Genomic DNA, 23,399 nt, shown 5'->3' with positions numbered 1-23,399 from the left:
TATAAGCCTTTTCAAAAGTTAGGTTCCAAGTAACTATAACTTGAATACATAGATGCATGAAATAGCTTTGTCAAAAAGAATGGGGCTTGCACCCTTGCATTTTTTCACTTATTTTCATACATAATCATGGTGTCTAATCATCCCCTTGTTTTCAAATCGAAGAAAAGGATGTTTCAGTACACTTTTGTTAAAGACAAAAAATGTTGAAAGATCTTAAAACTTGTTTTTTAACATATTTAACAGAAACACACAGGACACAAAAAGGTGAACAGGAGTTAAAATGTAAAGATGAATGCCAAAAATCTATGAACAAGGAAGAAATTAAACAACTTTTTAAAAGTATCAAAACATCTGTACATCACAGTTCCTAAACGAACTGGTACTGCCAGAATCAATCAGGAATTGAACCTGTTACACCTTCAGGTACTTAAGCCTCATCTGTCAATACACCTCACCATAATAAATTATTATAGGTATGTATATATATACTGAGTGAGGGACGAGGCTAATACAGTGTGGACACACCCTACTTTCTAAGTCTCCGATCATTATCATATCTATGATTAAATCCGTCCACAAAGAGTAATGTATGGTAATAAATGAATTATAAATGTCTGAAAATCAAACCCATGTTGCCTGTAATGTGAATGGCCATGATCCCATAAAGTCAAATCTATTAAGGAACCCTACTGATACTTACATATACAAACTGCTGCTAGTAATCGTACTGCAATTAAAGGCTGTTCGCAATCAGGAAACAATGGTTCAATGACATAATAAGCAAAGGTGAGTGCAACAATTGCTTGAGAACATGGTCTCACAATCATACATTCAATCCATAGTCTTAAAAACGCCACAACAGGTCCAAAGGCTTCATACATGTAGGCATAATCAGCGCCTGATCGACGAATAGAGGTTCCCAATTCCGAGTAACAATAAGCTCCTACCATTGAAAATAGTCCACACAATACCCAAATGATCAGTGAAAGTCCCACACTTCCAGCGTCCTGCATAACTCCTTTCGGACTCACAAAAATACCCGATCCTATAATACTACCAACTATAACCGTGACACCATTTAATAGTGTGATTTTTTGTTTTAAGTTAACGGCTTCATCTTTTCCCGTGTCCGAGGATTCACTGGATTTCTGTGATCTGTCTCTCATTTCCAGTGGCACCGAATCATACTGTTCGTTTGAAGCCATGTTTTTGTCCTATTTTAATCCGTCTTTCCTCCTGCCGATTAAAACATCTATGTTCGGTTATTGAAGTTCAGTTACCCGTTACAATGTTCTCACAGATAGTACCAGTATCCCGGGCCGTAAAGTACAGAATGATGAAATCAACTTCTCTGCTTCAACGTCCTGTTGTGTAGCGACAACGTGGTTTCAAGTTTATACAAATAAGGCAGTGTAAAACAAGGTCAAGGTCGACCGTTTAGCGTTAGCCTATGGTTTATTGTGATGATGCAACCAACTAAATTAAATATATGGGCAGTCTTTGGTTAAAATATTCTACTGGTATTTTAATGTCGATTTTAACAGCATCTTGTTAAGTTGGGTAAGAGATATCATACTCGGGGGGATTATATTGGCACTAGTCTGTACTATGACAGCGAGGCTGGCAACGATACTAGGCCTACCACGTGTCCAACTTTCGATTTGTACGGGGGCGTGTCGTAATCACGTGTAGCCGTAGGTCACTTTCCCTATCTCATTTATTTTTTAATATTTCAATTGAGTTTGAGAGGTCACTCACTGCGGCAGATGAAATTTGCTCAAAATTGTAAAATAAAAAATGCTGCATCATATATAATTAAAAGTATTCCATTTTGGGTACCCTCACCCTAGGAAAGTAAGGACATAATCGTACATATTATATCTGATAAGATATAACTGATCAGCGGCCTCTTATATGTATATTATCACAGATATAATCCACAGATCCACACCATATATAACTCATACCTGGTATATATGTGTGGTTGCTTGCTTGGCATGCAGAGGCAACCCTTATGGTCCAATATATACCACTCCTCCGTATGACAATACATTTTTAAATAGCAAACATTTCTTTCAAGCAATGGTGACTTGACCTCTGACTGCATGTCCACCCCTTAAATCAATAGGCTTATTTGTAATTACAAGGGCACCCAATACCCCAAGTTTGAACTTAATTTGTGTGACAATTCATTCTTATGTTATTATCCGAAAAAACACAAGAAAGCAAAATTGTATTTTCATATGCAACAGCAACCTTGACACCTGCCTGACAATGCCCAAAAATGCTTTTCAGCTGGTACATTTTGAATCCTCCACCACTAAAGAGGGCTCCAAACCAAAAATGGTTTTATCCATCACTTAATTAGTTCCAGAGAAGTCACTTAAAGCAATTTGGCCATAAAACATAAACCCCTTTGCAGATTTATGCAAAGTGCACAGTTTTTTGTATGTACCTTATAACCCTTCAACAATAATAGAAAAATTTGTGCAATTATCAAGGCCATCTTTTTTCCCAGAACCAGAAGAAGCCTGAGGAACTAAGCCAAAGATCCAGGAAATTTGTTTTTTTTGAGAAAGATCCCTATAGTAATTTATCAAGTGGTAAATTAAATCTTTGTAGATAACGATGCAAATGTATGCCTTTCGGATACTTTTCCGATAACAATGCCCCATCACTTCAGATCAGGTTTGTGCTAACATTATGTTAGATCTATATTGCATTTGATCTACTATGTGTCCTTTTCTATCAAGAAAGTTTGCTCCGATTCTGTACATATAGGATCTTACATGAGTTTCCATTTCATATGAGATTTATGAAACTAGTCTAAGAATTTTTCAATTTAACGAGCCTCTAGCGAGCTAAAATGAAAAAATGGTTACGGGTTTCATAAATTTCATATGAAATGAAAAGCAGTGTAAAAACCTTTTTATCACATAATCAAGATTTGTGGCATTTATTCGTGTAAAACAACAATTTTCATGAAAAAAAACTGCCATTTTGACTCCAGTGCGCAAGTCTGTGACGTCATGTACTTGTCCTAGGCGTGACATCACAATTGAAACAATTGAAACTTACAACCAATCACAGGGTTGATAGGTCATATTGCATGGGTTGATACGCAAAAAAATATGACATGGGTATATTCACTGGATAACACAGTACATTATGTGATAAATTTAAATAATAGGTGTGGTCTTAAAACTATCTCTCAGCCCAGTGTGATGAAGGCAAGTTGACAAAACCTCAGTCTAGGATTCAAAATCTTACCTTGTGTTTAAAAAATTTCATTCTATCAGAGCAGAAGATTATTCAAGCTCACTAATGGATTATATTTCTAGGACAGAAGCATCATGCTTGTTCCAGTTTAGGCAAATTTGTCTGGTGGATAGATCATCGGAGGGCATCTTCAATGTAGACATTAAAATTTCAAGTATTGTGATGATGATTAAAAACAATAGCAGAAAAAATCAATGATTTATGTTTTAATTATGTTAACATATGAATAAATAAAACTCAAACAATCATGACATCTTTCATTAATGAAAACCTTATACAACATACAATAAAATACCTAACACAAGTTGTTTACATCACAAAATGTTCAACTCACACAAAATCTTGACTACATGTCACCTTCCATACATAATAGCGGACTAAATCGAAGCAACCCTAAAAGTTCCTGTAGCACTACTGAGCTTCCATCAACACAGAACCATAGCATACACTAACAATGTTTCGGTCTCATTTAGTTTTACGTTCAATTCTATCTGTACATGACTACCTCTGAAAAGACTGTATGAGGCGTGAAGAAGCCATTGTGTATACAGAGCTATTAGAACAGATATTCCGTTTTTTTTATACCAAATGTAATCTAAGGTTTCAGAGTAGCTGTTCAAGGGGGAAACTTTTAAGCTTTCTTTCTGATCTTTGAAATAAAATTCCCCCTGCACGTAGTCTGTCAAACTTCATTTTATTTCACATCTTTTTGGAAACAGATCTCACAAGTCTTACTTCAATATTTTACATGTGATTTTTTCCAGGAATATAGACATCCTAATTAAAATCTTTGAAAACATTCCTGTTAACAGCTACAAAATTCACTATTTTGATTAAAGTGTTACTTTTCTTGTACAATATTGTCAACATTTAGAGTTGTGTACTTATTTGTACTGGTCAAAGAATCCCTTTTTGTAAGCAAAATGTGTTAATTATTGAAAATCCATTTGATAATTCATTCTAAATTTAAAAACTGAGAAAACTGAAACTAAAAACTGAAATTACTAGGACCTGGGATAGACTAGTAACCCTACAACAGATGTCTGTACCTAAATAGTGACTACATATATTAGACAATTTTTTCTGCATACAAATGTATCTCCTTAAGTGTTTTTTTGTCTGTTTTAAACCGATATTCCGGGTTAATACACCCCCTTGTTGTTGTAATAGTGCATCATTTAAAATATCAGGATATAATTAACAAATATGAGTGTCAATAACACTGTCATGAACAACAGCATAATGCATACAATAATGCAGCTATATTTTTAATTTTTATTATGCATTAATTAAGAAGAATGTTTTGAAACTTGTTTTTGCTGCAACAAATTCTATTTACAGGCAGTTATTTAACTTTTATTGGTATACATCACAGTTGTATACAAGGTAGATATGATATTATTAACTCTTTTTTAAGTGAACAGTAAATTAATGAATTATTCACATAATGATCAAGACTTGATCTATACCAGTAATAATTTCATCATACTACCACAGTCCTTCAGATTTTTTTTTTATTTGTAAGATATATAAACATCTTCAAATATGCATATTTTGTGGGGTTTACTTACCAGGTAATTCACACATCAGAATGTATGACAAAGAAAGTTTGTCACACTTTACCGTGATTTATAATTACCGAGACTGTATAATTGATGAAATTATTACTGGTATAGATCAAGTCTTGATCATTATGTGAATAATTCATTAATTTATTGGAGCTAACTAATTCTAGGCAGATAAAATATTTCAATAAAATCCTTTCCTGTCAAGCTGTCTTCACCTACATATTAAATCCTTTATGTAGATTACTCCTTCTTTAACTCTTGTCACTCAGTCATTCTCATATACGTCTTTGTCTTTCACAGATGCCATTAATCAATGAATCAAGTCACATGTGTCATCAATCAATTAACCAGGTCACAATTGTCATCAATATTACCCGGTAACCAAGTGTCATCAATCAGCAAAGTCACACATGTCATCATCAATTACCTAGTAACCAAGTTGAAGGTCTGGTGTCATCAATCAGCCAAGTTACTGGTGTCATCAATCAATCAACCAATCAAGTCATAAGTGTTATGAATCAATGACTAAGTCACAGGTGTTAACAGTCAGTTAACCAAGTCGCATGTGTCATCAATCGATTAACTTGGTCACTGGTGTCATCAATCAATAAACCAAGTCACAAGTACCATCATTCAATTCATCAGGTCACAGTTTCCAACAAACCATCAAGTCACAAGTACCATCAATCAAATGATCAAGTCACATGTGTCATCAATTAATTAACTTGGGAACAGGTATCATCAAGCATTGAACCAAGTCACATGTGTCATCAGTTAATTATCTAAGTTACAGGTGTCTAAAATCAATTAACCAAGCCACAGGTGTCATCAATCAATTACCAAGTCACAGGTGTCATAAATCAATAAACCAAGTCACAGGTGTCTTCAATCGGATGATCAAGTCACAGGTGTCATCAATCAGATGGTTAAGTCACAGGTGTCATCAATCAATTAACCAAGTCACAGGTGTCATTAATTAATTAACCAGGTCACATGTGTCATCAATCAGATGATAAAGTCACAGTTGTCATCAATCAATTAACCAAGTCACAGTTGTCATCAATCAATTAATCAAGTCACAGGTGTCATCAATCAATTCATCAAGTCACAATTGTCTTCAATTAATTAATGAAGTCACAGCCTGTCAGACAGGTGACATAAACCGATAATTCAAGTCACAGGTACATGCATAATTAGTCCATTAACCAGGTGTCATCAATTCATTAATTTACATGTGTCATTAATTATATATGGAAAAGCAGAAATTAAAGAAGCAATCACTATCAAAATGGAAGTAAATTAAACAATTTACTTAAAAGCTAAAAAAAAACACAAAAAAACACATTTAACACCTAAATCAGGTTAAGCTCTATAAACGTGATAATTTACTGTATATGGTAAGTGATGAAGCTCTCCCAGCTAATTATCTGGTAGATGTGACACATCCTGAATTCAGATTCTTATATGGGAACTCAGATGTTAATACAAATGTATTTCTATGTCTGTACATTTAAATGACAATTTCTGTTACTTCATTCCTGAAAAAAATCTTAACATGTAAGAGGCATTTTTTGTCTCTGGAAACAAGAGACCAGACTCTTCACACCTAAGTTTTTACTGTATATGGTCACAACGCCTCATTCCATTACACAAAACTTACAGTAAAGTACAAATGTATACAAAATGTCTCATCCAGTATATCAGAACACAGAGATAAGAGCAATGTGAAATATTCTGTAGTTAATGCATTATGAGGAGCATATCAATATATTGTGTCTTTTAATGTAAAATTAATACTGGGTGGCGAAGATTGAATAAGACATATTTCATCACTTATAGGAGTACAAGGGCTTTTAGTGGAGAGTTTATATACTTCTAAAACCATTCCACATGATACTTAGCCACTTACACCACATCTCATGTATATGACATCACAAAGAGACAAAAATGAAGTGACATAACAAAATCAGGAAAAGTCAGAGAACATAATGCTGAAACTGCTAATGTGATGAAATAAAAAAAAAAATCTATCAACTACAAATGTATATACAAGTCAGAATGATAGAACTTCTTTCTTTTCTGCTGAAAATATGGGCAAAATGGGGTTTGAATAATTTCACTGACTAGTCAATTTTCTGCCAAAAAAGCTCCGGGAAAAAGGCAAAATTTTTCAAATGGTCAAACATCTATTTTTGGTTTCTGAGCTTCTTCTGACAATTGGAATGATAGAAACAAAGGTTTTATGCCCAGGTGAGCAGGAGAGGGAAGTTCTGCCCTCTGGCTTTCCAAAATGGGGCAAAACCCTTGACATACCTTGGGTTTCACACAATTAGAAACCCCTCTGATAAAATTTTCCTATCCTGCACCCCTGGAGATGAACGTGTCCTATGTTTCTTGTATTAGACATCTCAAACCATTAAGAAAATGATTTTGAGGGCACTTAATAAAAAAAAAATCTGAAAATGTAATATTGCAGACTTTCTCAATACATGCTCAATTCTCGTGAGATTACAATTTTCACATTTTACTTGGGGGATGGTGGTAGAAATATGTTAGGTTATGGAGAAGATACTGCTATGTGTATAACATAAACATGTCAAATCAGTGTGCTATTATGATAATAGCTTCATGGATTAAAACACTTACCAGGTACCTTCCTGGTTTAAGAATATTAAATTTACATTGTTCATTTTTTATACAAAAACGGCAATTGCTAGCAACTGAAGACATTGCATCCTTCCACACAGTCAGGTACATAATAATGGACCTTAAGTTGTACAAACTAACAAGGTTTTCCTGCAGAAACTCTGATAATGTCCATCCACATATTGGTAGGCTATTGCGACCCCTGGATACAAGTGTAGCATTGATCAATTACTTCCCATTACAGATTGGACAGACTTTGTATCCCTGGGCACCAGAGTAGCATCCATTCAAAGGTAGGACAGACTTTGTTTCCCCTTGGACACCAGGGTAGTGTCCCTTTACAGATTGGACTGATTTTGTATCCGCGGACACCAGGGTAGTGTCCCTTTACAGATTGGACAGACTTTGTATCCCCGGAAACCAGGGTAGTGTCCCTTCACAGATCGAACAGACTCAGTATTATACCTTGATACCAGGGTAGTGTCCCTTTACAGATTGGACAGATTTTGTATCCCCGGAAATCAGGGTAGTGTCCCTTCACAGATCGAACAGACTCAGTATTATACCTTGATACCAGGGTAATGTCCCATTACAGATTTGACAGATTTTGTATCCCTGGACACCAGAGTAGCATCCATTCAAAGGTAGGACAGACTTTGTTTCCCCTTTGACACCAGGGTAGTATCCCTTTACAGATTGGACAGATTTTGTATCCCCGAACACCGGGGTAGTGTCCCTTCACAGATCGAACAGACTCAGTATTATACCTTGATACGAGGGTAGTGTCCCTTCACAGGTCAGACATATTTTTGTATCCCTGGATACCAGGGTAGCATCCATTCATAGGTAGGACAGACTTTGTTTCCCCATTGACACCAGGGTAGTGTCCCTTCACAGGTCAGACAGATTGTTGTATCCCTGGATACCAGAGTAGCATCCATTCATAGGTAGGACAGACTTTGTTCCTCCCCGGACGCTGGGGTAGCGTCCCTTCACAGATATGATGGACTTTGTTTCCCCTGGACACCAGGGTTGTGTCCCCTTCACAGATTGAATAGACTTTGTTTGCACTACCTAGACACCAGGGAAGCATCCCTTCACAGATCCGATAGACTTTATTTCTCCCCGGACACCAGGGAAGCATCCCTTCACAGATCGGATAGACTTTATTTCTCCCCGGACACCAGGGAAGCGTCCCTTCACAGATCGGATAGACTTTATTTCTGCCCAGACACCAGGGAGGCGTCCCTTCACAGTTTGGATAGACTTTGTTTCCCTCGGAATACCAGGTTCGTGTCCATCTACATATTGAATAGACCTTTTAGTCCATGGACATCTAGGTAGACGGGTACACATCTGATGCTTGCATGATTTCCTATATCTAACTACATGGTACCGGGGTATATATACAAAGCTTGCACTGACTTGTCTCATTACACCTGCCTACAATACATAGCATGACTTTTTCTGGTCTACGTGGCTGAGAAGTCTCCAATACAATGTGTATTTTGTAACAACGCAGTCTAGTACCTGAAATGCCTACAATACATATTTACTATGGCAGTATGATAACCTGGCCCAGTTTCAGAAAGGTCTACAATGTACTGTATGGTAACACGGCTTGGTTTATACATGGTTTTCACAAGGTCCACAGTAGGAAGTTAAACCATGGTAGAAGGATCACACATGTAGATGCATTGAAATGCTCTTCCAAATCCTAGCTGGTACAAATACAAACTTTTGTAGTTCAGTTTCCTCATAATAACATGTGACTGTGGCAGGCTTTAATTTCAACTTATGTACTTTGACCTTCAAAACTGACCAATCACTGAAAGCTATTGGCTGAGACTGATCTTTCTATGTTGAATGTGTAGGAATACTGAAAGATATAAGAAAACAAATGATATTTCCATGTAGTGGAAGAGCTTTACAAATTTGTTTCTATATCGTTACATGTTTTGAAATGTTGGTCTAATTTTCAAGCAATATATGTCCATCTAGATACAAGAACAATACCAGCAGGGATGGATCACAACCTATCCCATCACACTGAACACTTACTCTCATAGCTCATGAACAAGCAATTCTTAATGTGCTTTATGAGTTTAAGATTAGTTGTCTGATTATATGCAAACATTTCAAACAGTCACCAAAATTTGAATGAGCAGTTGACAAGTGCAAAAAAAAAATTGTAGTTACAAAACATGATTTATGATTTCTTATTTTAAAAAATCATTTCTGTTTTTAATTAAGTTCAATACTGAATGAGAACTTTGAAATATATAATGTATACATGTATATGGAATTTCATCTCCTCTGATACACCAAAACAGTAATCATACCTCATTTTCAATATCCATGATGGACTTGTAACCAATCTGAGGAATCATTATCTAAAATAAAAGATGAATAGAGTTAAGAATAAAATATAATGTTTTACTCTACATGTACAGTCAAATTTGTTGTATCTTTATAACTAAACAGAATATCAAGAATATATTGTTTATCTCAAAGTTGACTTTTGGTCACCAGTGAGCTAAGTGCAATGCATGCTATCACTATACACCTCGTTTATACCATAAGTGTCTTTCATTACTGATAAATGACACATTTAATAAACATGTAGTAAATGTGAAATGTTTAGTGCAAAATAAGGTATGTAACCATCTTCAAGGTTATTTCAATTGCCACTTTAATTTATTTAGACTTGAAACTTGAATTATCAAGAGTGATGACAATGAATTTGGGTGTATGCTGACTAGACGAGCAAAGAGTAATACTATATACATCCCAATCCTTAGATAAAATGACCAGGGCATCAATATCTGTAAAATAATGTGTATTAATGTGTAAATGTTTTACCAATTAATGTAAAGCAGACAACATATCAGTGATACAATGATATGGAAGTGTTATTGACAAGTCCTTGTATCTATTTGTATTGTTAATATAAAACATGATACTTAGATCCTGTAGCCTGGCTATATCTGTATAACATGGTTTATAGGTGATACTTACATCCTGTAGCCTGGCTATATCAGTATAACATGGTTTATAGGTGATACTTACATCCTGTAGCCTGGCTATATCAGTATAACATGAGTTTATAGCTGATACTTACATCCTGTAGCCCTGGCTATATCAGTAAAACATGAGTTTATAGCTGATACTTACATCCTGTAGCCCTGGCTATATATAACATGGTTTATAGGTGATACTTATATCCTGTAGCCCTGGCTATATCTGTCTAACATGAGTTTAAAGGTGATACTTATATCCTGTAGCCCTGGCTATATCAGTATAACATGGTTTATAGGTGATACTTACATCCTGTAGCCCTGGCTATATCAATATAACATGAGTTTATAGCTGATACTTACATCCTGTAGCCCTGGCTATATCAGTATAACATGAGTTTATAGCTGATACTTACATCCTGCAGCCCTGGCTATATATAACATGGTTTATAGGTGATACTTATATCCTGTAGCCCTGGCTGTATCTGTCTAACATGAGTTTAAAGGTGATACTTATATCCTGTAGCCCTGGCTATATCAGTATAACATGGTTTATAGATGATACTTACATCCTGTAGCCCTTGCTATATCAGTATAACATGGTTTATAGGTGATACTTATATCCTGTAGCCCTGGCTGTATCTGTCTAACATGAGTTTAAAGGTGATACTTATATCCTGTAGCCCTGGCTATATCTATCTAACATGAGTTTATAGGTGATACTTACATCCTGTAGCCCTGCCTATATCAGTATAACATGAGTTTATAGGGGATACTTACATCCTGTAGCCCTGGCTATATCAATATAACATGAGTTTATAGCTGATACTTACATCCTGCAGCCCTGGCTATATATAACATGGTTTATAGGTGATACTTATATCCTGTAGCCCTGGCTATATCAGTATAATATGAGTTTATAGGTGATACTTACATCCTGTAGCCTGGCTATATCTATATAACATGGGTTTATAGGTGATACTTACATCCTGTAGCCTGGCTATATCCGTATAACGTGAGTTTATCTGCCAGGGCACACCAGACAATGCTGTAACACAAAACACACTTCATCAGGAATCTTACATAATAGCTTCTCATTATGAAAGTGAAAAGTATAAGATTTATTGTGATTTCACCTTAGTAATTTTTACCCTTTAACTGTAATAAACCAAGGGAACTTAATCTTTGGAAATAGATTGCAATAGACATTTGACTATATAACTACTGTATTCCAGACTTGGACTGGTGAGCATGCAGTCTGTATGTTTGGTTAACTGTTGTGACAAACATTCAATTACACACACAAATGTGCATGTTTTCCTATTACCGGGGTAATTTGTTATATTTCTATTATCTGTAGTTTGATTCAACTAAAATTTTGAACTTCTGGTACATAAACACATGAGTATATCATACAAATAAGTTGTAAAGTGTTTTATTAATTGACTTTTGATACATTAAACATAGAATTTATGTATCTATATTCTAAAAATTTGTGAAAACCTTTTTATACTACCACCATAATTTTTGTCCTGTAGAATGTAGGACATTATAAATTACAAGGGTTTGGCAGGACATGTATAGTGAGGATGACCTGTAAATAAGTTGTCATGATTAAAGCAAGGTGTCAAATGGAATTTAGAGACATTATAACAAGATTTTACAAATATTATAATAAGTCTCATGGAAAGTAAGTTGACAAAAAAAGAATGGCACTTTGATCATAGTGTTAGTAAGAAATTCTGGGTCAAAGAAAAAATATTTTTCATACAAGGTCAGAAGGAGAGCACACAATAAATATTTCTCTCAGGCTGCAATGTTTTCTTCTTCGTTTTTTCTAAATTGATGTGGACTGTTAATTTGTCAACTTTATCTGATAACAAATGTCATATTCCTATCGTTGATTGACCTTGACATAGTGATGATAACAGCAGTCAGATTCCTCCCTTCCTAAACAACGACTCCCTACCCAAACAACTGCCCTCTACGTTAAACCCAAACAACAACTACCTACCCAAACAATTGCCCCCTTCATTAAACCCAAACAACGACTCCCTACCCAAACAACTGCCCCCTACGGTAAACCCAAACAACGACTCCCTACCCAAACAACTGCCCCCCTACGTTAAACCCAAACAACAACTCCCTACCCGAACAACTGCCCCCTACGTTAAACTCAAACAACAACTCCCTACCCAAGCAACTGCCCCCCTACGTTAAACCCAAACAACGACTCCCTACCCAAACAACTGCCCCCTACCTTAAACCCAAACAATGACTCCCTACCCAAACGACTGCCCCCTACGTTAAACCCAAACAACGACTCCCTTCACTACTGGGATAGTTAGTACACAGAAAACAGTCAAGAGTAGGACAATGAACAAATTGTGATGGTAGCAAAAGAGAACACACTGCATTTTTCTTTATAAAATGTTGGTGTAAGGACCCCACACTTACTTGGGTGTGGTGGAATGGCATACACATCTATTATCAATTTGACGTACTCATACCTTGTAAATGGATGCTTAAAGCAAGGGTGGTACAAAGCATGGGGTTACGCTCTGAGGTTAAAAACCAACAACCGTTTAAAATAAAAATTGTTGTCGTCTTAATTAGTGATTTTCAAGTAAAGACTGAACAAGTTGTACATGTACTTATTTTCTAATTTACAAAGATTTCATTTTTCTAAATTTACTAATTAGTATGCATATTGAGAGATATTTAGTTAAATCACACATGTTATTTACCATGTAACATTAAAAAGTACAAGGAAATAGAGCTAACACATTATTGTCAATATTATGTATAACTTCTGTTAAAGCCACAGCAAAGCTTTCTATTTATTTAAAAAGCAAGAATTCAGTTAAGTACATCAGTGAACATCTGGTGTTCAGTCAACCATGACTTCATGATTACCTACACATATATTTGCCTTTTTACTGAAGCCACTGAACATACATTGTTGTTGATATTTTCTATACAGGTACTTGAGACAAGTGGAAGAGAATATCAACAATTTATGACGGCGGAACTTAGGTGTTCATTCCTTGCAAAATCCATTTCAATGGTTTCTACATTATAAGCCCATGGTTAACTACCTATACCGATCTATAGCTAGTACTACAGCACAATACTAGGATAGCTGTCTACATTATAAGCCCCTAGTAACCTACCTATACTGATCTATAGCTAGTACTACATCACAATACTAGGATAGCTGATATGTGTAGCTCAGGTCATTACAAAGTAAAACGTACACATTCCACAGATTCAGCTTGGCCATGCTTAAAATCTAGTTTGTTTATATTTCAGTGATTGACTCCAACTCTATGTGATATTAGGTAGTAACGACTCTTAACTCTACTTGATAGTAGGTAGTACGGAATCTTACTATTTTTTATGATAGAGCTGACTCTGGTCTATGCTAGGTAGGTAGTACGGAATCTTACGATTTTTTATGATAGATAGCGCTGACTCTGTTCTATGCTAGGTAGGTAGAACGGAATCTTACTATTTTTTATGATAGATAGAGCTGACTCTGTTCTATGCTAGGTAGGTAGTACGGAATCTTACTATTTTTTATGATAGAGCTGACTCTGCTCTATGCTAGGTAGGTAGTACGGAATCTTACTATTTTTTATGATAGATAGAGCTGACTCTGTTCTATGCTAGGTGGTTGATTTTTTGACATTTCATTTCCTGACATCTCAAATGACTGTTTTATTAGTAAATCTATATATATAGTAATGACAAGATCAATATTAAAATGGTAAAAATAAGTGTCAGAACAATGACTATCTACCCGGTATCTACAGGAAAACATAATTTTGCATCCAATTTTATAATTCAGAATAAAGCAAATTCAATTTAATAAAATTATTTAGGTAAGTATGTCAAGATCAAACAAATTATGTCTTATCTATGTCCATGTTGATGTTTTTTACAGTAAAAATGTCATCTTGTGTGTCTAACAGGTCAACAGCCAGTGTATCAGCCAAAAGGTTATTCTTCTACGGGTTCATGTTCAATTCCAATTAAATAAGCTTACATGTGCACGTGTTTCATTACAGCAGATTGACAATGTAAGAGTCATCTTTGATGAAACTTTCACTAGAAGAACTACAAGCTTTAGCAAATAGCAACCAAGCAATATAAATTCCTCCTAGCATTCAGATACATAACTACAAGCAATGATATAGGATCTGTAGTTTTAGAGTATTAAATATATCATTTATCAATGATATAGGATCTGTAGTATTAGAGTATTATATACATCATTTATCAATGATACAATGTTTTAAAGTAGACATGAATATCAAAGTCGGGTTTAGACATTCGTTATGCAAGAGACAACAGAACTAGACATTATCAATTTGACACAACTTAAAAGTAGTATAACCATGTATATTTGTTAAAGATGAAAACTTATATAAAAGTGGAGAATCATGAGGATAAATGGGTTTTTCACTGAAAAATAAATCGGAGGAAAATTTTCATTTCAGAAAAAGTAGGCATAATAATTCTAAAACAAGAAATAAGCAGATGTTCCATTACATAGAGAAGCATTGACAATCAGCAGACAGTGGAGCCAGAAAAACAGCCTTCTAGTAGCTTATATACCTTGTACCACCTGTTGGGAACCACTGTACGCATGATTTTGTGCTGGAGAAATAAAAATATTACAATGCCTTAGATTTTAATATTGTAGCATGTTATTTTACAAAGGAACCAAAATAGATATCAATTGTAATATGAACACAAATACAGCCATACAACCAGGTACTTTAGGGAAATATTAAAGTCAGATATATATATTGCCAGGTTTTTGTTATTGTCTACTGGTATTATATATCCAAATATAAGTTGCTGGAATTGTATTATTGTGCAATTGTAGTGTATATTTTATCTATCTTGCTGACAATGAAATTTTGTATTTTTTTTTGTAAAATAAATTCCTGGTGTAAAACTGTAATATGCACTACTATAATCCTATCAAATTCGTTCTGTTTGTGCTTTAAAATCAAAGTCATCCGTTCTTGAATTCACTTTCATGGTGAGATAGGAAACTATAAAATAGAGTTTCCTAATTTTCTTTAAATGTTTTAACTCATTCACCCCTGAAGACACATTTGAACTCTTCCAATTCAAAGGTTGGGAAAGTTCATAATGAAATAGCAGGGGTGAATGAGTTAAAAATCTCTGTTTTACTTGTGCATTATATAGTTAGACATCAATAAACTCCTGTTGTTATTTTGTTAATGAATCATTACATGAAATTTAGATATATTCCACCATTTCATTTTGGTTATAAACTGTGTTAATCTTTAGTTTATTTTAACAGAAGGAACTCACAAAACATGCTTTCAAGTTGCAACAGAACTGTATTTCCAAACCCTATTGACCTGTGTATTTTATATAATTAACAGTCGTTACAAACATAGGTATATTTTTATTGGACTGATGAGATTATACAACACTAACTCTATGTACCCGGTAGTTGTATTCAATTAATTTGGCCATTCCCATTTCCATAAAAAACGGAAATCTCTTATTCTATAAATAAAATCAAAGATGTTGTCTCTACAATTTTTTTCTAACATTAAAAAACCCATTAATTGTAACACATATTTACCAGCTATCAACTGATCCAATGTTTTCTTTGAAATTGATAATATAGAAATGTCCTTGTTACAACTGAAGATTAATATTATCCATTATAGTAGAGGTTACACTGGCCTTCAACCAATTATTCCACATTTTTCATTAATAAACCACATCCAGGTTGCATGCATTTATTTGTATACGGTAGTGATATTACAACATTACAGGAGAAAAAAACTACACCAACATGCATTTACAAAAATGGTGTAAAAATTGAAAATATAACAGACAGAAAACCATGCAACAACATCAAGCCTAAAACTGTTGTGTTTCTGCTGATTCAATCCTAACTCTATTACTGTGTAGACCTAATAGTTTTTACACTATTTTTAGAAAAGGATGTTAAGTCAGATATTTTATATAACCTTAGTAAAAAGTAATATAAAGTATTTTTGACTTACGGATATACAATGTACTACTATTAAATACTCTTCCTATTTTTTGAGGCATTTTTTTTTGGCTTTCACAGTCTATATTCAACCTTAAGAGGAATCTGATCAATTGAAATGTGTATGTATTCACTGTACACAGATTCAGATATCCTACAGTGGGTTTTTCCACACCTATGCACACTTTTTGGTTTGTGTCAATTTAAATTTGCTTATTCGAAATTGTTATGTCCATGACATGCATCAGATTGAAAAGTTATTATTTTGGATTGAATGCATAATTCACAGAAAAAATAACACACAAAAAATACACTGCCAAAATGTAAAGCCAGAATGCAGTAAAATGTAATAATAAATTAACAGCAGACCTCACTGAATGATAGGACAAATTACACTCAAAGCTTAAACTTGTATAAAATATTACTTATTCCAGGTAAACATATTCCCTATTCCAGACAGCCATTTACAACAGCCAATTATCAGCAAGTGTTTCTCGACATACACAGCAGACACTTACGATGGTTACTGCCTATGCCAGCTATGCTGTTGGTTCTGTCGAGCCCCGGTCTAGCATGGTTTGTTGTAGGGTTGATTGCATACGGTAGAGCTGTTCCAACACCCGCCCTACACACAAAACAATAATCACAAGATGTTCAAAGGAATCTTTTTGTTTTATCATTATTTTGCCTTAACCATTACCAAAAAATCTGTCAAAATGTTCATGTAACGACAAGTATTACATTTAGTTCAACAGTATGGATTTCAATGTACAGTAAAACCTTGTTATACATGTACTGCCATAATTTTTCCAGAGAAATTCTGGTGTTATAAAAGGGTTTGGCAATAAATTGAGGGAAATGTTGAAGGAATTCTTTAGAAAGTAAGAAAAAAGGACACTGAAATATGTTGGCGGTAAATGAAACAAGTGGCATTATATCGAGGGTTCACTGTTTAAAACTTGGAAAAAATGGCTGTTATTTAAGCAATTTAACTATCCTTCTATCAAATTGAAAGTTAGACCAATGTTATAACCTATGTTCATGGAATACATGACTAGGGTGAGCGTCGCTGAAAAAAAAAAGTTAAATTGGGATTTTTTGAAAATGCATGGTTGTGTTTTGATATTTTATGCAAATAACCAAATTATACATTAATCCATAGATCTATTATGTGGAATTAACTTTATTATTACAGTGTCGGTACACACATTAAAACTAAATAAGGTTTTTTTCTCTGTTGGTGTTGTTAAATAAAGTATTTTCTCTTTAAAGGAAACATGTATAACATTGTTTACTTTGATGAATTGCTCCCCATACCATAATAAGTCCCATAAAAATTATTGACAGGCATATACAAATATTCCGTAAAAAGGTTAACATTTTCTATGAGGAAAGCTTATATTTTTCTTATAATTTATCGATATTTTTGAACTTGGGCTTCAAATACTTACATGTGATTGAGGGGAGATTCTGTTGTGTAGGTGGGTGTGGTTGGCATGTATGATTGAGCTACATTGTTTTGTTGGGTTTCTGCAGTCGGAGAACGAAACGTTGCCATCTTGAAACAAAGTGCCATGTTATTCAGCTCTCTAAAAAAGGACAAAACAAAGGATACTTTTTCACTCTAACCCAGGTTATTTTCATACAAATTTTCAAAAGTGTCGACCATAAAGAAAGTTCAGTAGAATTTTTAATGGAAGAAATTTTCAGAATACTTTTTCAATTGTTGAACTACAAAATTGGTTGCTAAAAATTTTCACTCACAAGTTCTTCTTCAGATTTGTATACTAGTTAACAGATAACCAACATCAGAAAACCTTTGCTGTACATTTAAAACCATGGACGTGATTGAGGATTCAAAGAAAACATACCTCATCCCCCTCATAAATTCACGTTTTTGTGCTTTTTCAGAAATATCCAAAAAGCATTTTAAGTCATGATTAAATAGAATAAAATAATGAACGAAAAATTGCCTTAACTTACTTTATCCCTGTAAACCCTGTCTGACCCTGGTTTACATCATCTAATCATCACAACTCTTCATGGTGGTCAGTACTCTTATCAGACTTACCCTACTAGATTGTAGCCATTAGGAGGACGCCGCACACCCTTAGACATGATTATGAGTTCAGCAATGGCATCATTAGTAAGAGTGCAGGACATGTATCTCACACACAGCATTTTCTTCTTCATGGCCTTCTCACCTGGAGGATAAAATATTTGGATGTTCTTCTAATAAGTGGATTCTGTGAAATCAGATATTTTTGTTGGGCTGTAATAACGTGGTTTCCTGGCAAAACAACATTTCGTGGGCACATGAATTTGTGGATTATGAGTACCCACTCAAAAGGAGAATTGCTTAATACTTTGAGGGTCAATGATTTTGTGGGTAAAGATTACCTTGGGACAAAATCAATGAAATTAAAAAGCCAACAAAAATTAGTCATTTTGAAGTATTCAGTATTCAATCAATTCTTGAATCACTCAATTTATAATACAGTAACAGTTCTTACACTTTGTAATCCTATTCATTCTATCTTCTCTCCTTAAAGTTCTTATAATGCAAAACACAATTTTAAGGCCACTTTACACACTCTTTCATTGTAATCATAACTATGTCATAAGTTCAGTATAAATAATATTTCATGATCTACCTCTGGATTATTTGGAGATTTCTTTTTAACTTTACTTTTTACAAAACGTAGGCAACAAGGTTTTTCAAACTATATCAATCACTTTTGATGGTCTGGATGAAAGCGTTCACATAGTTTTTATATAAAATTGCACTTATATCAATTCCATTACAATTACATTATTTTGAAAAAGCAAAGAAAGTAAATGAATCTAATTGTCTTTTGATTATCTGTTTCTATGTAAGAAAAGATGTTAGACTTTCACAAAACCGAATGTGCTCTAAAGCTGTTTTCATCATTTTTTTTTAGACATCTTTATTGAATAAAAATGTCTTGACAATTTGCGTAGAGTGACTTGAGGCCTAATTCAGTAATGATATGTTGTGTTCAGACACCTACGTGAGTCACTAGTGAAGTCTATACAGGTAAAGCCAGCAGGAATGGGATCCCTCTCATTGATGATAGCCACATCTACCAGTACATCTTTACCCTAATATAAAAAAAACACAGAAGTCACATGATTTATAAAGTTGGAATCGAGTATGAATATCTGGTAATGGTTGAAATTCAACACATAAATATTTACATATATAAGCCAGAAAGTTACTGAATTTACTTCATTGGCAGTTAATTGATCAGCACTAATGAATTATCCAATTACTTAACTAAGTACTTTTTAGTTGATTAAATTGATAATGAGAATTTAAGCAGAAAGACCTTCTTCAAATCAGGTGTATCCTCCCTGATATCAAATTACAGTATAAACCGGAGGGCCTATTGAACCTGTGACCAATACCATAAGGGAGCATTAAATTATCTGTTGGTTACGTACACTAAAGCTGTAACATATACACATGTACAATGCTATGTTCAATCGATACGGTAACCACTGATGAATTATTATTATACCACATTATTATGGTATCCTTTTGGCAAATACTTACTACAGAGGGTGCAGATCTCTCCACACACATGTAACGACAAATACGCTTGCCGAAATACCCATCCCTCCAAAGGTCTGCATCATCTCTTTTATCATATGTTTTGTCAATCTTTGAAAGATGAAAAATTTCAACAGTTATCAATTTGAATTAAAAGCTGATTATGTAGTACAATGTGTGGCTTTCTTGTTTTCTAAATGTTTTAACAGTTTAGTTTCATAGTTTTTAAATCAGAATACATGAATAAACTGTACTATCATATTATCGCAGTTGGCCACAACTTGGGTTCAGTATCTTGCTTATAAGGACACAACAAGTGCACCAATAGCAAGTCTCAAATCTTCAACACAATTAAGTCATCTGTTAGGTTTTAAACTATTTCCAGATGTTCTACACATCATACACTTAACAGTACCCAGTTATACTGATGTTGTGGGGGGAAAGTCACCTAGAGCATTATTACTACTTACAATAGTGTATCCAGCAGGACACTTTGATGGATCAGTCACCACAGTAACAGCAGTGATTGGCCAGTCACTGTTCGACATCTTACTAGCTGTTCAGTATCACAGCCTGAAACAAAATAATGCATTAATTGTCATTGACAAAATTAATGTCACCCATATGCATGTAACCTTGTACCCCATCTGTACTAGGTTCAATGCACTAACACATCTATAACAGGCAAACATTCGCATTGTTACGGAAGTACTTGTCTGTATGTTTGTGCGTGTGATTGGTTGAATGGGATGAGCAGTATGAACGGAATGCACAGACAGACAAGAGTGCCTGTCACGTCCCCACCCAACTTTCTCCAGCCATTCCTCTCCAGGAGTCGACACCCATCCACATCAGCTCGGGTAATTAAGTCTGTCTGTAATGTTCACATTGTCATTGTCCATTTGTTTCATACCGTCTTATATACTCGCGTCTTTGTATTCATGTCAATGTATGTAAATTCTGGTCAATGTGTTGTCAAATGTATTCATTGTATTTCAATGTTTGTGACCATTACAGGTTTTTCCACCGGGAATAAATACTAATATCAAACAAATAAGACCTGTCGTATTATCATTTGAGCGACAAGAGGTCTACATTCTTTAAGTTTTGAAGAAAAAATCGCTGTTCCTGTAGAATATTTTAGCATTAATACTTCATAGAGAAAAGAGGTTATGCGTTTACAAGTAAAATCATTCTGTAAATCCGCATCCTGGACCTAGGCTACATTCGTGTATCCCAGTTGAAACGGTACATGAGGCCACAGAATTAGATTAGATGTTATCAAAGTTCGTGGTGAGGCTAAGAAATATTCCACGATATACGAATGCACTTGGACCGCTCTATAAGCAGAGCTAAAAATGCACAGTTTGGGAGAATAAAAAACAATGTATCAAAAATAGTAAACCCTTCTATCATGCATCCACTGAATTACATAACGTATCTTAAAACCTTAAAAGTTTCGGTCAGGTACGTCTACGCTCAATATACACGTGCCAAATTTTCCTGATGTCAGCCTCGGTTCAGATCTGAGCCTGTCGTTTTCTTTTCGGGTTCAACCGTTTCAACCGGATACCCCTAGCTTTTCTGGATATATATAGGTGTACATGTACTCAGGTATAATCCTTGTGGTGTGGGGCTTCCCTCGTATATTCACAATTGGAATGACAAGAAAAGATCTTAAAAACTTTAATAAATTTCAAAACAATTTAACTTACAACTTGAATTAACGTTACTGTATGTGTGACTCATTGACTGGTGAACAAAACACAGAAACAACCAGGAAGTATACATGTATCATTAAAGGTTAGCCTACCCGTATGTAACACGTTTTTTCCTCACATTTGAAATTTCCAGTTAAATATGAAAATATTTGCTTCACACAGAGTTATTGGCAGTGACTCCTAGGTTTAGAAAAGAGTAAATAATTGAACTTTACCAACACGGAATTCCAGTGGGTTAAGAGAGATCTTTTCACGGCCAGGCAAACGCTTGACAACGGACCCGTTATCAAACATTATTGGGACCTTGTATTAAATAAAAATGTTTACCTCCAGAGAGAAGAGTTCTTTTGTTTTTAATATTTGCAACCTTTGAAAAAGTGAGTAACCAACTAATCAGCAGCACACTAGTTACACGATGTATTCATGATCTCACACGAGTACATATTTTTTGTATGCTCTTTAAATTGTTTCAGTTGCGAGCATGGTTATGTTCGTGTTCTTTTTCGCGATTTCCTTTCCAGTGTTAGCGGGAAATTCGAATATTGACCATTATGATTATTGTAAACATTGACCTTAGGTTTTTTTAAACCAAGAATGTTGTGTTCTCGTGCCTGTTCTTAAAGTTACTTGCATTTTCAGGTTAAAAATTTGAACGCATTGAAGTTCAGGGGTCGGCTAAGAGTGATTGATAAATACAGAGACGTATAATATACGTCTCTGATAAATATAAGGTGACCTACTGCTAGCTAGCCTGCCACTGGGCCAGTTGATCATCAAATTAAATGTATGCCAACTGGCCCAACAAACCCACAGGCGCTGGACAATAATATAACACATCAAATTAGTGCCCAACACCTGTGAACCAGTCTTGACCATTTTTTAAACAGGAAGTTTATTTCTGAACGTATACTTGTTTTTTTATGTACATTTGTATTCAAACAGTTATACAAATATTCAGGATTGCTTGTATTTTATACCTGTTATGTTAACCTAAAAAGCAAATAGCTTGGCGGGGCATGTTCCTTGTAAAATGAATTGGCAAAAAAGGCCTGGGCTAATCGCCGTAAGTTTGATAATTATTTATATAATTTTGTGTATAATCAGCTTGAGAATAATGAAAGTATATCACCAAACGTTAAAAACTGTTAAAACTTTAAAGGGTTGTTTTGCCCTAAAGCCTGTTCGCCCTAGGTTGTTTCGCCCTAAAAATAAAAAATATACGCTAATACAATATTCAATATTTAAATATATCAACTAAACTTATTGATAACTTTCTATAGTGTTAGATATATTTCATGTAGAAAAATATGCAACTGTGTGAGTACGGAGTCAGCTTTTCACAGCTGTCGTTTGTCTCACTCGCTTAAAAACAACACAGACACATTTCTTTTTATAAAATTTCTTTTGATTTAATGGAAGACTAAGAAGATTTAATTTGTGATCACTTATAACTACTTAAATTGAAAGAAAATACCAAACTATGTTTCGCCCTAAAATTATTGTTTTAGGGGGAAACAACCTAGGGCGGACAGGATTTCAGGCGAA

General features: G+C 34.6%; 3 protein-coding genes across 7 annotated transcripts in view; 1 reads left to right on the top strand and 2 right to left on the bottom strand.

Moving 5' to 3' along the window:
• LOC110464890 (large neutral amino acids transporter small subunit 1-like) overlaps positions 1-1,405 on the bottom strand; it is a 33,925-nt gene extending 32,520 nt beyond the window's left edge. The window contains exon 1 of the mRNA XM_021520350.1: positions 701-1,405. Within this exon, the coding sequence (XP_021376025.1) occupies positions 701-1,205 (505 nt within the window). The 5' untranslated portion in view covers positions 1,206-1,405. The remainder of the gene's footprint in view (positions 1-700) is intronic.
• The window catches only part of LOC110464892, a 43,339-nt gene that overhangs the window by 9,000 nt on the left and 10,940 nt on the right, over positions 1-23,399 (top strand). For 2 of the 4 annotated variants that reach the window (XM_021520353.1, XM_021520354.1), the window contains exon 1: positions 22,192-22,231. The exons of 1 other annotated variant lie outside the window; for it this stretch is intronic. The gene's annotated coding sequence lies outside the window, so the exon portion shown is untranslated. Of the gene's footprint in view, positions 1-22,191; positions 22,292-23,399 lie in introns of those variants that run through there. One more of the 4 variants, XM_021520355.1, reaches the window with a different exon arrangement.
• LOC110464891 (multivesicular body subunit 12B-like) lies at positions 3,470-22,153 on the bottom strand. Of its 2 annotated transcripts, XM_021520351.1 has the most exons (11): positions 22,070-22,153; positions 20,604-20,706; positions 20,137-20,244; positions 19,592-19,682; positions 18,631-18,763; positions 18,011-18,148; positions 17,078-17,184; positions 15,131-15,172; positions 11,497-11,558; positions 9,836-9,886; positions 3,470-9,372 (listed from the first exon to the last, which is right to left on the bottom strand). In XM_021520351.1, the coding sequence occupies exons 2-11, from the start codon at positions 20,679-20,681 to the stop codon at positions 9,319-9,321; spliced, it is 864 nt and encodes a 287-aa protein (XP_021376026.1). In that variant the 5' UTR covers positions 20,682-20,706; positions 22,070-22,153; the 3' UTR covers positions 3,470-9,318. The 2 variants fall into 2 exon arrangements, with proteins under 2 accessions (XP_021376026.1, XP_021376027.1); XM_021520352.1 differs by lacking the exon at positions 15,131-15,172.

Source organism: Mizuhopecten yessoensis, unplaced genomic scaffold (assembly GCF_002113885.1).
Source record: "Mizuhopecten yessoensis strain PY_sf001 unplaced genomic scaffold, ASM211388v2 scaffold11039, whole genome shotgun sequence".
In the NCBI taxonomy this organism is placed as follows: Eukaryota; Metazoa; Mollusca; class Bivalvia; order Pectinida; family Pectinidae; genus Mizuhopecten; species Mizuhopecten yessoensis.
Note: the sequence above shows the minus strand (reverse complement) of the source record. Positions and strands in the feature narration are given on the sequence as shown.

Coding starts and splice junctions, on each gene's coding strand:
- LOC110464891 (XM_021520351.1), bottom strand. CDS start 20,681: ATGTCGAACAGTGACTGGCCAATCACTGCTGTTACTGTGGTGACTGAT. Junction 19,683..20,136: donor AGAGATCTGCACCCTCTGTA/GTAAGTATTTGC, acceptor TTTTTATATTAG/GGTAAAGATGTACTGGTAGA. Junction 9,887..11,496: donor ATATAGCCAGGCTACAGGAT/GTAAGTATCACC, acceptor CTTTTATTTTAG/ATAATGATTCCTCAGATTGG.